This window comes from Hemicordylus capensis, chromosome 8 (assembly GCF_027244095.1).
Source record: "Hemicordylus capensis ecotype Gifberg chromosome 8, rHemCap1.1.pri, whole genome shotgun sequence".
NCBI classification, from domain to species: domain Eukaryota; kingdom Metazoa; phylum Chordata; class Lepidosauria; order Squamata; family Cordylidae; genus Hemicordylus; species Hemicordylus capensis.
In genome coordinates, this window is record NC_069664.1 from 26,964,184 (window position 1) to 26,981,041 (window position 16,858).

Below are 16,858 nucleotides of genomic sequence, written 5' to 3' on the forward strand. Positions count from 1 at the left end.
AACATTACATATTTATAGCTCTTTAATCATCAACAATAAAATCTGACAAAAATAAGTGAGGTTGAGTGGATAAAGTAAAAATATTTCACACCTTGAAAAACCATTTTGTGACAGCAGAAGCTCATAATTTAAGTCCTTTGGGATACCGGGCAACTATCATGCTAAGACCATCTGCAGAACAACACAGTTCAGCTCTCTGTTGCCTGGTAGGCCTGCTACAGATTCTGCCACTTTCGGCTCCTCATACGATATGAAGGGTTTTGAATGCAGCTACGACTTGTTTCTCCTTTTCATGCCTGTTCTGCAAAGATTCCAGGGATGAAATGGGAGGAAGATTCTCTCCATCTAAAGGACGCACCAGACTTTGGTCATCTTTAGGTTCCTGTTCAGGTGGCCTTGACAGGTAAACCTTTGGTTTAGGGATCTTCTTAGCATATTCTAGAGCCTAAGAACAAGCAAACCAAACATGAGATCACAGTTTTTCCATAAAGCCAGACTGACAAATGGCACAGAGAAAGGAATTGTCTAGGTTAGCCCTAGTGAAGGAGAGATTGCACAATCTGCTTCCATGTCATGTCTTAGAACCCAGCTACTGCTTCGCAAAGCAGGGTTCTGAGGGGTGATTTTTCTGGGGAGGCGCATGGGCAGGAGGAGCAGTGCTTCAGAAATGGAATAGTTGTTGCTTACAACATCCTGCTCACCCCTGTTACTTTTCCCTCAGCTGTAATTGCTGATATGAGTTTGCAGTGGAAACATGGGAGAAAAGTGGCTGCGGATAGGGAAAGGGTTAAGCACTCCTTTGCTTGTTTGCCATGTCTCTCCTGCAAATTGGTCCCCCCCCCCATTCTACTTTGATAGGAGAACAGCAGGTAAATGCAGTCAACCATTTACCAGTTCACAATTCACCATTATGGTGTGGAATCTAATAAGCCAGATGTCAAAATCCGGATGGCACACAATGTTTCTGTGAGCCTCAAGACCACCGTAAGCATCCCAGGAGGGCTGTGGAAGCAATGTTGACTAGGGAGACCGCAGGCAGAACTAATCCAAGGGGCACTAGGACTGGCCTACTCGTAGAAGGCATACCTTGCTGACTCATCACAGCTGAGAAGGGTGAGTCCCGCCCAGGGGAGGGATTTACAGGGCTGTGGGTAGGCAGAGAGACTATTTAGAGCCAGAAGACAGCATGTCAGGGAAAAGCCTGGTGTAGGAGACTGGTTGGTCTGGGAAGATGAGCCTGCCTGTTGAGGGGCCTAGTGGGTGGTAGTGACGGGAGCGCGTCCATCCCATGCTTCCGCCTTCCATATGGCAAGCTGACATTAGCAATGTGCACAAACCTGTTCGGAGGCCCTTTTATGGGCCCCTTTTATTATGCCTTCAAACTGCCCAGCTGCAGTTCTGTGCACATCCCTAGCAGCCATGCTATCATAAGCCTAGACCTACCTATCATGAGTGGGACAGCCATGACTGTATTCCACAACATTACTGTTAAAGATAAAGAATCTGCAACTAATGCTTTCTGAGATCCTGCCTTGTATGATGGGGAGCTACCCCTTGGGAGGAGGCACTTGATAATGCCCAAGAGAACTGCAATGTTTTGACAACTTGAGCAAAAGGTTGGTGCATCTAAGGTTAATGCATCTAACCCCTCTTCTTTCTCTGCTTGTGCAGTTGTTCTATGCTTTGCTAAGAGCTGTTGCCTGTTCTACCTTCTGCCTTGACAGGGATGACTTGTTCTCAGGTCTTGGTTGTGGTTTCTGTGCACTTGTTATGCTCTTCATGTTGTGCTCCTTAATTTGCTTGGCATATTCCTTTTTCTGCTTTATCTTTTCAGACTGTCAGGAGACAAAAAGGAGTGACAAGAGGGCTGTTTAACAAGTTTATTGCAGAACTTGACTATCTTGAAGATGTGGTGGTATGTTATATTGAGAGAAAGTGGCTTGGTAACTGGATTTTGATTAGACAGACTTTGTTTTAAATTTGTAACTGCCAGCACCATAGAGTTGAATGAGTTATGGTCTCTCAGCCTAGCTTACCTCTCAAGGCTGTTTTGAGGGTACAATTGCACAATGCTACCTGGAACTCCTGAGAGAAAGGGCAGGAGAGAAATGCAAACAACGACTCTTGTTCAGAAAAGGACAGCCAAAATAGTTGAGGAGCTGGAGAAGCTTTCCTAAGAAAGGTTTAGGCTCTTTAAGAAGAAAGTTGATGAAGGTGGGACATGACAGAAGTTCAAAAAACTATACATGAGGCGGAGAAAGTGGATATAGACACTCCCCCTTGCTATCTCAATGCTGGAACTTGGAATCATCCAATGGAACTGATTGATTAGTAGTAGATCTAGGACAGACAAAAAGAAGGACTCTGTCTTATAAACAGATTTGCTGCCAAAGAATACAGTGATGATGGCTGCCAACTCAGACGCTTTTAAAAGAGGATTGTTCATATCAATGGAGGAATAGAGGTGTGTCAATGGCCATTGGTCATGATGGCTATGATCAGAGGCAGTATATCACAATACCAGTTGCTGGTGAGCAACAGAAGGGGAAGACAATTGCCCACATCTACAGAGGTTGATGGGCCTTTGGTCTTACCTAGGGCTGCTCTTGGGTTTTTCTACTGTGTATGGGAAGGTCAGATCACCCAGGTAGTGTTTGGTGAAGCTAAACTGTTTAAAGGGAAGACCAGTGAGTTTTGTCATCCATACTCTGAGCCAAGCATTATCTCGGCTTTGCATTTTGCATGACATTGAATTAATTCATTAATGCAAGCAAGCAAGCTGTACGTTGGATCAACCACCAGGCCCTCTCCAAAGCTTTAGGTGAGCTGTCCACAATTTAAAATATCCTTCTAAAGCAACAGACAAGCATTTATGTATGTATGTATTTATCCTTCATCTTAGTTGCAAAATTGATCCACAAACTGAGGGTAGGCAGTGCTCTGGTGACAGGTGCTAGCCAATTGATGCCACCCACTAAAGGCTGTTACAGCATATTTTGCATAAGCATTTATTTCCCAGAGGTTTATCCTACAGAGAGAGAAGATACACTGAAATAGAATGTATTTGGGGTGCTTCCAAACAAGACTTATACTTGCTCAACAGAACTATCTGCACCCTGATTTGAACTCTATCTACTCTGGTGTTGCACTTTTGACATACACTCATTTCATGTCAATAATGCCATATTATGCTTGAAATGTATGTTGGACAAAATCTCTGCCATTGTGAAAGGCATCTTGTAGTAATGCTTTTCTCTATTTATTCCAATTTGAACTGCCCAGTTTGCCTTGTTTAAGACAAGGCTGAAGAAATTGGAGCAGCTTTTAAATGGCTCTGGAGCACTGATTGTAGCATTATTTTAGCACTGCAACTCCCTGTGATATTACTAGGCAATAAATGTTCTATTGCTGTCTTATCAGGATGGAAAAGCAGCTTGGGTTATGTTCAGTCCTGTATCTGCTCAGAGAATCTTGTAAAATCATCTGCAGGAAAGGACTGGGGGTTGGGGGGAGAGGTTTCTTTCAGGCTCTTTCTTGGATGATTGGCCTCATCTCTTCTTTGGTCCAGTAACACCTGATGTTTCCTAACAGGGCATAATGTGCATTCAGCTACTCTACAGATACATTTGCTCTGCTGTGTTTACTTTCATTTTTTCCCTTCTGCGATAAAGCCAGGGCCATCTGAATTCACAGGGCAGCTCAATTGCATTAAAGTAATGCACACTTGAACCAGCCGGAAAAGAATAAACTTGGGTGTACTTATCTGCAATTGGAATTCTCCACAGGTGAGCATTGACTAATGGATACCTTTGCTGAGGGCCAAAGAAAACTACAGCTTGAAAATATGATCTGTTTTGAATGCACCCTAGTTTTCTGGACACACTTTCCCCCATGAAGAACAGAATTGAAGGGCGGGATGAGAGCAGAGCAGAAGATCATCTAGTCTAACCCCCCAGTCTATGGAAGGATACAGCAGCCACATCTATTCTTCTGTCCTGCCCCTCGTTAACTTCCATTATCTGAATTAAGGCATGTCAAAAGAGAATGTTCACCTGTGAACAGGTGTACACAGCCTGTTTATTAAAAGAAGCTAAAGGGCTCAAGCAAATGAGCCAAGCCACAGTCTGCCAAAAAAGTCTGACCCCACCCATCCCAACCAATTTGATGGTTTGGAAGAATATTATTTCATAGAGCAAACAGGTCCAGTTCATGAGTTACCCACAAAGTGTTGCTTGCTACTGGGAACCCAAATCATGAAAGCACTCTGTGCAACCATGTGTTTCATTTTTTAAATAAATGTGAAAAGGCACCCATGTGGTCTGGATCAATTTTACAAAACAAGAGGAGGCACTAAACCAAGTTAGTTGGAAAATTTTTTCCTTAAAGTGCCTAAGACAGACTTCTATTAACTTAATCTTGTAAAGCTGTCCAGTGCATTTTGGAAGGTAGTCCTTTGCCAGGGACTTGAGATGATTGCAGTGTGAGTCCTCTGCTGCACAGAAAACGATGTTCACTCTGATAGATAAGATCCAAAAGGGAAGAGAAAGGAAGAGGAAAGAGAGCCACTTCAGCTACCAAAGTTTTTAAGTTCAAGGTGACCAGGTGGAATGGCCACTGATGGAAACTTCGGTGGGAAGGGAAGAGCCAAATGGTAGCTGGTCCCAGTTGAGCCAATGGAGAAGGCTTTACTAGCCTGGCTGTCCCTCTGCTGCAGCCAGGCTAGGTGGAATTGGCCACTGCTGGAGGCATGTCTGGGAGAAAGGAGAGAGAGGGGGGGCGGTTTCTTCCTGTCCATCCCCTCCACACTGTTCCTGATTTTATACACTTTTGCTGAAAAGCGTTATATAAATATTTGTTGAAAAGCGGTATATAACTATTTGTTGTGGTGGTCCTTTAGAAGTTCTGATCTGTTTATGCCCATCACTTCCCTGGCAGAGCAGCTTTACAACACACACAGCAGCTTTTAGAATACCACACATTCTGCTTACTTTCTCTCTGATGGTTTCGTAGTCGGGTCCAAGGCCCCCAAGATTCACGTCCATCTTCATGTAGCCTTTTGTCCTAGAACCCTGAGCAGAGAGTTAAAATGATTTTTGTTCCTTGCATTGTCAGCACAACCTTTTGGACAAATGTTTTTGGCAAAGAGCCTAGTAACAGAAGGGAGAAGGTACTCAGAAGGTACTCATCCTTAAACTCCTAGCCAAGATAAGCTACAGGTGCTAAACTAATTGTCACGTGTAGTATTTATACAGCATTTTAGAGGGCGCAAGATGCTTAACATGCATCATCCCCAATGAAGGGAGAACCCGGAGAACAGCAGCCAAGGCAGCTCTTAAAGAACAGATAGGTTCCTGCAGGAAGTGGTCTTGGAAATACCTTGCTCCCAAACTGCTGTCCCCCATACTTCAGATGAGAGGCTGAGGCTAAGAGATGGTGGCTTGCCACCCACTGAATTTGTGGCAGAGAGGAGTTCTGAATGGAGTTGTATCTCAGTTTCTTTCCCCTTCCTCCCATGCAGTGCAGTTCACCCATGCAGCTCAAGAGTTAGGGGAGTCACAGAATACAAAGGCAACCAAAGGGATGTCATGAAGGCCCTGGAGTCACTGCATAGGCCCAATGGTGCACTCAGGGGTTGCAAGGGGGAGATCTTACTTTTAAAAGTAAGCCTTGCTAAAGAGGCAACTTCTTAAGTGGCAAGACTTCTGTTTAGCAGTGTCTCACTGCTCACAACCACTGGAGGGATGCTGTATGGGGCTGAATAAGGCCATTTGTTCTCCTTCTGTTTAGCAGGAGAACAAATGTCCTTATTCAGCCCCATACAGCATCCCTCCAGTGGTTGTTGCTGGTGTCTCCCTTATGTGTGTGTTAGACTGTAAACCCTCTGGAACCATCTTCTTATCTCTTTGGCTATGCATAAACCCTCTGGAACCATCTTCTTATTCCTTTTACCTGGAGAACTTCTTAGGTTGAAAAATTGTGTTTATATGTAATGATTCTAAACTTTCCATGAAGCATGGCTGGCCCTCGATTGTGTAGTGTAAGTTGCAGCTTTAACTGCAGAATATCAGGCTTTTGTTTGCCCCATGGCAGAGAATCGAGCTGTGAGAGTCCTGCCGACTGCCTAGTAAACCCTCATGTAACTGAGATTAGGGAAAGGCTTGTGCCAAGGTTTTGATAAGCAAAACAAGAAGTAAGATCTTCAACCCCACTCACTCTCTTTGGCAACTCCTTCCTAGCAATGATTTCTGTGCAAAACGTCTGAACAGTTAGAGTAGGGAGGGTTACAAAGAACAAATATCGGAGTAGTTGGCTTCAGGGAAGAATCCAGCACTAATTCTCTCTGATAAAGTCTTCAGAAGTCTAATGTCCCTGCCCCCATGAAGGACAAAGGCAATAGTCTGAATATGGAGTTGGGGGGTGGGGAGAAAAGAAATCTGCCCTGCAGTTACAATTCTAATCCAGATAACTCCTTCTCAGGAGCAGTCAAGCAGCAATCCACAAACAGCCACCAGAGTCAGTGCAGAGCTGCAATTATTTCAGCTTAGCCTGTCTGCTTTGAGACTAGAAGCTCACTTCTTAAAGATTTCAATTTGTCATGGGCACACAAGGATATTTACAAACTATTCCATCAGCATTAAACAGTTACTGTAGGCAGTCTGGACATGCTCCAAAGAACCAAGGTGGGAAATAAGAAGAAATAGAACCCCCGTCAGATTTGTCAGTAGAATGACAAGAATATTTGTGTCTTAAGCATCACAAAGCCTATAGTGTTCATGGCCTTTAGGTGATTTCCTTGGAAAATGTGGGAGAAGGCAGATCTTGAGTTGATGAGCAAAGTGGGCATGACAAGGATAATGGTTTACTTGGACTTGTGGCTGGGTTTCTGGCTGACTTGGGCCAAACTGCACATGATGTCAAATACATTGCTAGCAGTGTAAGTGTATAAGACTGGCAACTTAAAAACAAAAACAAAAAACCTTTAACAAAATAAAACCAAACCAAAAAGCAACCATAGGAGCCCCTGCTTTGTATCAAGGCTTCAAAGCAAAGGGTGAGGGATGTAACCATCCCTCCCTGTACCATTTTCCTGCTGAAGCTTGCCTCTCCTGAAACTATTTGCCCCTGAAGTGGTTGAAAATAGCAGATTCAAGGCTGTGTGTGTGGATTTTCAATATGGCAGAGGAAGAAAGGACTTAACCCCCTCTATGTATGCTGTAGTCCCGATCTGGATCACCCTTTCCCTTGTGGCTTTTTATTACAGAAGGAAAGTTATCAGTTTTAAGTGTGTCTCTAAACAATGCATTTAATACAATATGTAGTTTGGTCCTGATACCCATGGTGGCAATTTATTTTGCAACCATCAAAGATTTTGGAACCTTGAAGCACAAATGCAGCTGTTTCAAGGAGAAACAGTGTGCTCTGCATTCATCTAGATTATGCTTTCTGTAATGTCAGCAGCAGATATTTGCAGTGAATGTGGATACTAGCAATAATCAAATATACTCCCCGCCCAATTTGTGTTTATCATACACTCACTGTTAGCCTTGTCACTTAAGGTATCTTCCAAGACTACATTTTTTCTTGCAGGGTTGGAACCAGGACTATGGTACTGTATTCAAAATTGCAGATGGCAAGTGCCATTCTAAAAGAGGCATTCTTTTATGTCACACAGGAGGGAAGACCTCTTCTAAGATTAAGTCTGCTCCCACAGCAGTACATCCTTTAAGAACAGAGTATACGTTTTACTTCAGAACTATAGCTTTTACTCGTATGCATATTAAACCAAGGAATTATTTATGATTTATTTAATCAGGTGACATTCCTAATTGACTCGCATCATGGTGGGGGAGTATAAAATTCCTGTCCCTTTTGCCACCATTCTGAACCTGTGATAGCCACCTGAAAATATCTCATTGGGTTTTCTCATGTTTTCCCCTCCGCTGTGTTACTAACTGGTATCTGCAAAGATTGGCACACTTCCAAACAGTCGGGGAGAAATGGCAGGTGAGGTGCTCTTTTTGTTGTCCTGCCAGCTTACCTTCCTATTCTTTTTCTCCTTCTTCTTTTCCACCTGAAGCAGGTAGCCTTCAGAATTGCTGCGGCTCAGAACAGGTTGGCTTTCTTCACTGCTCTCCATATTGAGCTGCCAGTCACTTTCTCCCCTCTGTATTATGGGCGGAAGCATACCAGTGAACTGGCTTCCAGCAAGATGGTCATCTACCAGTCGAGAGATTTCTTGATGATGATGCTCTGCTGCTTGGATGAGCCAGGTGGCAGGAGAAGGGGTGCTTCTCAGATCAGGAGCAGATGGCTGAGATGACCTCAAGAAACAAAACAAGAATAATTTTTAGAGCCATCTAGCACAGGGATTCCCAACCTTGGGTCCCCAGATGTTGGACAACAACTCCCACCATCCTCTGCCACAATGGCCAAAAGGATAATGGGAGTTGTACATCAGCACCATATGGGGACCCAAGTTCGGGAACCCTGACCTAGTAGGTCAAATGAGCAGCTGATAAGGAATTCTGAGCTATACTGCAGGGCAAACAAAGCAAGAACTCTCCTGTTGTCTGCCTCTCCATTTTGTACTTGGAGGGATACTGCCTCTATACATGAAGGTTCTATTTAAGTATCAAATGCTCATTGGGGTCATAACAGATGAGAGGTGGGCTGCCTTAGAGGCTCATGGTATTTTCAGGTTCAAATAGACAGAAAATGAGCAGGTGATGAGATATAATTCATTATCACCGATTCTCAGCATTCTGTATTCCTTTTACAATGTTCATTAAACTGCATTCTTACCCTGAATTACCAGAAACATAGTTGCTAGGGGTCTTCTCTGTATTAATCTTTTTGGGGTTCCACGCTGAAGCTTCTGTATTTCCTGGCTGTTGAAGAGCAGCATTGTACAAATAGGAAAAGCATTTTTGTCCTAAGGGCTTCTGAGACGTGCCATATCTGGAGACAGACTGGGGCTCTGAAATGGTACATCTATATGGATATTGCTGGCGATATCCGGAAGTGTGTTTAGGATTGTGTTGGTATTGCTTGTTCTTTTCACTAGAACATGGTGAAGGAAGTCCAGGAAAGTTTTGATATGAACTTGACTGGAGAGGATTCCTAGCAAAAGCCAAGCTCGTGTTAGTTTCCTTGCCATTCTGGTGAACAATGTAGCTGGAGTCCCTGTGGAACAGGTTAGTCTGCCCTACTGCGGAATTATTCACAATGAAAGGCTGGAGAGGAGTGATAGGCAGCTTAGGATATAATCTGTGATTCAACGGACATCTGCCTTCCTCCTCCAAATCAGGGACTTCTCCATAAGAGTCGGAACTTGTCTGAGTGTTCTCAAATTCCAACACATTGTGATGTCCTCCATGCTGGCTTCCAGTGGGTGCTCGAGAGAACTTGAGTTTTCTTTCCAGGATGTACCTTGGCTTATTCAGCCCATCTGAGGGTCTTTGTATGGAGGAGCTTAAAATGAGCAATCAGATTCATTGTGAAACTTAAGATAGTAGTTTCATATTCACTTCACGTGCTGAAAACACTCGCATGCAATGGAGGTCGATACAGAGACCCTATCATTAGGCTCAAAATGCTGAGGTATACACTCAAACTTGACTCTGGCTGTACAACACTGGCAAATTTTCTTGTAGTTGAGGATTTAAACACATTAAAATACTTTCCTTTTTCAGGGCATACATTTCACACAAGAGTAGCCCTAAACCTATTTGGCTTGTGCACAATATTATTACCTTGACTCTGAGTGGCCAACTATCATCTGTTGAAACTTGATTGTGACTATTCTGGTCAACACAATTGTATAAAACATGAAATGGAGCGGTGTGTGTGTGTGTGGGGGGAAGCCACGAGATGTTGAGGTGCCTATACTTTGAAAAGAGTTAGCATCGTAGATGATAAAGAATACTTTTTTGATCACGAACCTGGCTGCATTTGACTTGGAGATAAAGGCATCTATTTTCCATTATTAGGTCTCAGTGGGGTGTACAAGTAGCAAGTAAACGATGCATACATTTTTCGCATTTAATGTTATACTACAGATTCAGAACAGGAATATTTGTGAGATTATCAATTTGTCTATATACAGTATGTGATAAGGAAAAATTTATGTAATGAAAAGAAGAAAATTGGACTTCATCTGAACTGAACAAATTAAATGTGTATGTTGTGGGTCATCCTTTGAAGCTGAAGGACTGTTCAGTTCCTTTTCTTCAGCACAAAACTTGCATTCTCAAAAACGTTTGAGATGGGGGGAAATTGTTTCATTTTTCAGATGTATCATTTCTTGTAACACATTGGGACAATCCAGTGTAACATTTCACCTTAAAATAAACCAGGCAACTATGCAGCTATGTCTTAAAAACACACACCACAAAAAACAAAACCCAACTAGGGATAATACCTTCTCAGAAAGAGAATATAGTTTGGAAAGCATTACAGTGGAGGGAAATGCAGCTGTCAAAACAGGACTGTAAAAAGAGAAGACTGGAAGTATCATCTTATTTCCCCCTTTTCTCTCACATAAAGCTTATTTTGATGATAACTAAGATTGCTTTAATTTGGTAACATCCCTATAAGATTAGCATTCATTTTTTGCAAATGTATCATGTCTCAAAGCAAATTAAAGGCTGACCTGAGCTACTGGGGCACTTCACCCTCTTCCCACTATCATTTGTGTCAAGTTACCTCTGCTGTGTACTCTCTGTGAAAAATCCTGAATGTGCACGAGTCCAGTTTGCAGCTGCCTCTTTTACAAGGGGAAGAATTACATGACTTGGCCCTGGTGCACATGGGTTTCCGCGTGGAATACCTATGTTGTCTGAGGTGCCTGTGGAGGGGTGTGTGTACACCCACCCCTCTAGCATGAGGAGGAGTGTGCAACTGGGCAAGGGATTCTGAACAGAAGTCTGATCCTTCTAGCTTTTTTTTTTTTGGTTAAAGCTTTATCAACTTCCAGTTAAGGCCTCAGGTGCCACTCCTCATGAGGTGAGATGTGAGCTCCCCAGAGGTGATGCACAAAGCCATTCTCAATCCATTTAATCTTTGTCTGCACTGAACTCCTCCATTTCATCCTCCGGTCTCACCAGGGCTCCTTTGTTAGCAACACTTGCATTCGCGGCAGAGTGTATGCACTCAGAGTAACTGCTTAATGGTGGGTATTAAGTCACATATAAAGCAGAATATTTCAGTCAAAGCTTTAGCACTGGGGAATCTCGGCTCCTGGTGCCAAGATGATAAGTTGTTAGCCAGACCTTTTCTGTAATGATTAATGTTTGTATGTAGGGCAACTCCTATGTAAGAGTCCTATAGTCTCACCATGAGATGGAGCCAAGCAGTGATCCAGCCATCATTTCCCCACTTGGATTAATCTAGGGGTTGCAATAAAATGAAGAAATGAAATAATTCCTGTCGCAGGAAGGAAACGGTATCATTTTGCCACTGCAGCATAATGTTCTTCCTCTGTCTGTCTCCTAATGAGTGAACAGCTGGAAACTCAAAACAATCTTCTTGAGAGACTCCAGCAAAATCAGAAGCACAAAATCCAACATGAATAGGAGGAATGAAACTTGCTTTGAAAGCAGTCACATTTCAGACACCCAGCAGCACATAAACAGAACCAAAGCTTGTAGCTTACAAGGATCTCGGGGAGGTCTAAAATATCTCCCCACCCCAACTTTATTCTTAAAACAACCCTGTGAGATTAGTGACTAGCTCAAAGTCACTCAGTAAGCTTCATGACTGAGTGGGGATTTGAATCTAGGTCTTCCCGCTCCTAGTCAAACAACCCTACTTGCTTTCTGTATGGAAGTTATATCCCCATTCACACATGCAAACCACTGATGATTCAGTCATCAAATGACAAACATGTATGTGTGAATCTGCCCTATCTCTGGCAAAAAAAAAAGAAAGCTGCTTATTCTTTAAGTCCTAATAAAGAATCTCTTCATTACTAATTTTTTCCTTGGCTGAAAAATAACTTTCCAATGATGCAAGGGATTGGGTGCTCTTATCTCTCTTATTGTGAGATGATTTGTCCCACAATCTGTTTTATCTTTAGCAAGAGTTGAATGTTCCTTTAAGTATGTCCCTGATTATTTATCTTGCAAATCCTTGCTCCATTTTCAATTGCCCACATTACAGCTGCATTTGTCTTTTATTCTAAGAGCATGAGACCAAATGAGTCCTTTAAGCCTTATATTGTCCTAACCCCTTTTTGCACTGCACTGCACTCTGAGAAGGAGGCTAAATTAATTACAACTGTCCCTGTCTCTTATTTATGTTCTGCCTGAGCTGTAATTGTGCACTAATTAAACTGCTTATGTCCAGATAAGCAAGGCAGCTTGGTACCGAGGTCTTCCAAGAGGCTGTCCTGTTGAAGACGCTGGGAAGGAGCTGCCTTCTTTCCTGACCATCATCCTGGTTGGGGAAAAAAGTCAATCCACATCATATGATCTGCATCTCTGAAGAACCAGTGTAAAGATCACAAAATGCACACAAGGAGACCTGACAAATTTACATTAAGTTTTCCAATTGCCCAGTGCCCTTGTTCATATACACATGTGGCTTTCACGCTGGCGTGATTAGAAAAACAACCTGATACTGCTGTGCTATCTTTGCAAGATAGTAATATTGTAATATTGTAATAGTAATAGTAATATTGATAGTAAGATAATATTGGCGGTAGCTGTAATAAAAGAGGAATGTAGGAATCAAGACTGTAGCTGAAAGAGTGTACATGACTATAAGAAGAGAGGAACAAGGGAAGAGCCCTGCTGTTTCAGACCAAAGGCCCATCTAGTCCAGTATTCTGCTTGTTCTCCCAGTGGTCAACCAGATGTCTTTGGTAAGCCCACAAACAGAGCTTGAAGGCAACAGCCTTTCCCTGCTGTTGCTTCCCAGGCACTGCTTTGAGTTCTCTTGCCTCTAAATCTGGAGGCTCCAAAAAGCCAGCCATTGATAAACCTATCCTCCATGAATTGTCCAATCCCACTTTAAAGCCATCCAGGCTAGTGAATTGCCACTTATGAAGCAAAACTTCAATTTTTAAAAGCATACTAGATGTAGCCAGGCGGAAAAGAAAGCAAAGATTTCTGACACGTGGATCTTACCCTCTATTAAATAACATTTTAATCTATTATACACAACGTTGGCCTAACCTGATATTTTGCTCCTTGTCTTTCCCCCCATCCCCTCTAGCACTGGTGGGTACTTCCCTTTTCTCCTTGTACCTATAAAGCTCATTAAATGAGATCTTGCTATGGGGTGAAAAATGTGCTCCAGATTACAATGCCTGTGGCTTTTAATGGTCCATGAAGGAGCAATGTGGCAGCCATTGGTAGGCTGACACCATTTGCCTTCCCCACTCCAGTGCACCTGGTGCCAGTATGCACAGAGCAGCCTATCCAATCTGAAACCAAGCAAAACTCAAACTCAAAACCTCCAGGGATATATGGCTCATGTACTTAATACTCCTGCTGGGTCATTGATCCAAGCACTAATTAATGACTATCAGCCTTGCCAGCGCTGTGGGACAGTTCACAAGCATTAAGAATTCACCCCAGAGCTTGGTTCCTCTGGAGTAAATGGAGACGGACAGATTTTGTGTCGTGGGGGAGTCTTTGGTAGTGCCAATTGCTGCACACCACAAGCAAACTGTACAGGTAGAGCATACTTTTGCATGATCTCTTTGAAAGAGGAAAAGGACACAACTTCAACCTGCTTTTTATTTATTTATTTTTGGCGAACTGTTCTATTAATGCCAAACAAATTGAGAAAATGATCAAATGAAATTGCATTTTGAGCATCATAAGCTGTGTAATGTCTATTCTGCTAAATTGAGGCCCGTAATTGCTTCCCTGCTGAAAAGATACAACAAAGGCAGCAATCATGGCATGTCATTATCCCAGACTAGAAAACCCGGCCTTTGCAGGAAGGACTTCAAAGGCTTGTGGTTCTCGAATTGCATTTGGCTGCTATTGTTGAAGCGCAGGCAATCTTGATTAGGTGTTTACACGGAGGTAAGGCACAGTGCACAGAGAGTCTGAGTGCCTTGGTCTAGAGCCATTAAAAAATTGTACATTATGTTCCTCGCTTTGAAGTAAGGGGTTTGTAGGGACGAAAGCAACTCGTATTGAGTACAGCTGAGCAAGATAGGTCCAGCTACTTCTCTCTTTCTCTCAAAGAAACTCATCATCAGGTTCTTAGAGAATCAGGCAGCGCTGCAAAAGAAGTTGATGCTTTAGAAAATACTATACGAATTAGGGAAACATTTGCTTCAACCCAGGCTTCTACAGTGCAGCGCAGGTGTATACCTATTTTATAGCCATAACAATAATTGGCATTTATATAGCATTTTCCCTCCAAATATTCAAAGATTCCTTATCTCAGGGCTGCTTTACACATTATGTTGTTTTAGGTGTACTCCTATGGTTTTTGTTTTCAAAGCATATACTCATCTGAGAGTCACAGACAGCTGCAACTCCCTGCCCAAGTGTGTACCTGGTTGCAAACCGTAGTTTGTGGTTCTATACAGTGTAGAAAGGCCCTCAGATCTGTACAACGGTATGGTCAGCCAGTATTAAAGGTAAGGAGTGCCGCTGAGTCAGTGTTGACTCCTGGCACCCACAGAGCCCTGTGGTTGTCTTTGGTAGAATACAGGAGGGGTTTACCATTGCTTCCTCCCATGCAGTATAGGATGATGCCTTTCAGCATCTTCCTGTATTGCTGCTGCCCAGTATAGGTACCAGCGGGGATTTGAACCGGCCAGCTCAAGCTTGCTAGGCAAGTCATTTCGTGCTGTGCCATTAGGTGGCCTTAGTCAGCCAGTATTACAAGACCCAAATTTTAGATGGAGAGGGGGCTGAGGGGAAAAAAGACTAGTTTGCTCAAGGCTACCGAGTGAGTTCAGATGCTGACTGAGATTTGCATTATGGACTTCCAAGCTCAGAGGGCCAGTTCAGATGACCAAACCATGGTTAAACCAGGATGTGAAACCAGAGTTAAAGGGTGGCTCCCTTATATTTAGCAATATTCATTCCAGCATAGCACCCCCCCAGTGGCTGTTACTGGTGTCTCCCTTGTGTTTGTTTTTAGACGGAGTCTCTTTGGGACAAGGGACCATCTTCTCATTCTTTTTGCTCTGTAAACTGCTTTGAGAATGGTTATTGTTGAAAAGTGGTACAGAAATTAAATTTTCTAAATCACAACAGCAGCTCTGGTTTAAAAACCACAGTTGGGCAATAGCTCCTGATTAAAACAGCACATGGAGCTGTTTTACCTAACCAGGACTTTGTTGCAGGTAGTGGTGAAAGGAGCGCATGGGCTACATGGAGGATTCAGGCGACATTCCTGACTCTACAGACGACTGTTTGTTGGGTTATTTATTATTTATTTAAAATATTTACACCCCGCCCCTCCAGTGTACTATTGCTCAGGGTGGCTCACAACAATAAGATAGACACAGATACAATAAAAGTAATAAAATCAACCAATTTTTTTAAAGTCAGATTAAAAACCACAATTATTAGGTTCAAATTAAAAGTGAAAATTATGAAAAGCTAAAGAACCTACCAGATTCAACAAAACAATAATGGAGCATTAAAAAGCCTCCTTAAAAAGGTGCATTTTGAGATTTTTAAAAAAAAACATTGAGGGAGCATGGTGAAGCTCTTCAGGGAGGGCGTTCTAAAGCCAAGGGGCCACAACCAAAAAGGCCCTGGCTCTAGTCCCCACCAACCGGATCTTTGTTAGTGGCAGGGCCAGTTGGATCAGTTGGATATTGAATCAGTTCAAATATAATGCCAAACTATGGTTTGACACACCTGGAACAAGCCCAGTACTTGTGCACTCCCTCCTTCCTACCCTTGAATTTCCACAATTTTCACTTGTGGAATTCACCTGGGTAGCTTTTCCTTCTACCTTGCTTCCACATAATCACTTCTACTCAGGTTTTCCTCTAACCTTGCTTCCACACAACTGAAAATTGGGAGCACACACAGCCCCCAAACCCTAGTAGAACTTGAGTTTTGATTGTGTGAATGGCCTCTCTGTTAGAGAACATTAAGCTACTTTTTGTTTCATCCAGCTAATGTACGCTTCAGAGAAGATACCTTAAGCTGAGTATGTTAAGAACACTTATTAGTACTTATTTCACTGTCTACCAGTAGCACTGCACCTTGACTTGGGGTGTCTTTGTTTTGTTGCAGCTGTCACTTGTCTTTTATTAAATCCCAGTTGGCGCATCCTCTCAGCATCATCTTAACCCTGACAACTCCTCAGAGAGGAGAGCTGGTCTTGTGGTAGCAAGCATGACTTGTCCCTCTAGCTAAGCAGGGTCTGCCCTGGTTGCATTTGAATGGGAGACCACATGTGAGCACTGTAAGATATTCCCCTTAGGGGATGGAGCCGCTCTGGGAAGAGTATCTAGGCTCCAAGTTCCTTCTCTGGCAGCATCTCCAAGATAGGGCTGAGAGAGATTCCTGCCTGCCACCTTGGAGAAGCCACTGCCAGTCTGTGTAGACAATACTGAGCTAGATGTCTGACTCTGTATATGGCAGCTTCCTAGGTTCCTAACTAAGTGAAGCTTTGATAAATTAGAAGTGTAGTGGGCTTTGCAGATTTCCATGAAGTGGAGAGAGGGCATGCCTTAATCTCTTGCCTGTGGGCTTACTAGAGGCATCTGGTGGGCCATTGTGGGAAACAGGATACTGGACTAGATGGGTCTTGGGCCTGATCCAGCAAGGCTGTTCTTATGTTCTTAACCTTAAAGAAGGCTGTTCTTATGTTCAAGGCTGTTCTTAACTAGGGAGCACTGTTGCCTCCAGGCCCTATTTGTGAGCTC

The 16,858-nt window shown here is 43.0% G+C and overlaps 1 protein-coding gene across 6 annotated transcripts in view; it reads right to left on the reverse strand.

Moving 5' to 3' along the window:
- JHY (junctional cadherin complex regulator) overlaps positions 1–16,858 on the reverse strand; it is a 27,499-nt gene continuing 10,641 nt past the window's right edge. For all 6 annotated transcript variants that reach the window (XM_053269573.1, XM_053269572.1, XM_053269570.1 and 3 more), the window contains 5 exons: positions 8,803–9,471; positions 8,039–8,321; positions 4,989–5,069; positions 1,710–1,835; positions 1–445 (listed from right to left, as the gene is read on the reverse strand). In XM_053269573.1, coding sequence (XP_053125548.1) covers positions 242–445; positions 1,710–1,835; positions 4,989–5,069; positions 8,039–8,321; positions 8,803–9,471 — 1,363 coding nt within the window. In that variant the 3' untranslated portion in view covers positions 1–241. The remainder of the gene's footprint in view (positions 446–1,709; positions 1,836–4,988; positions 5,070–8,038; positions 8,322–8,802; positions 9,472–16,858) is intronic.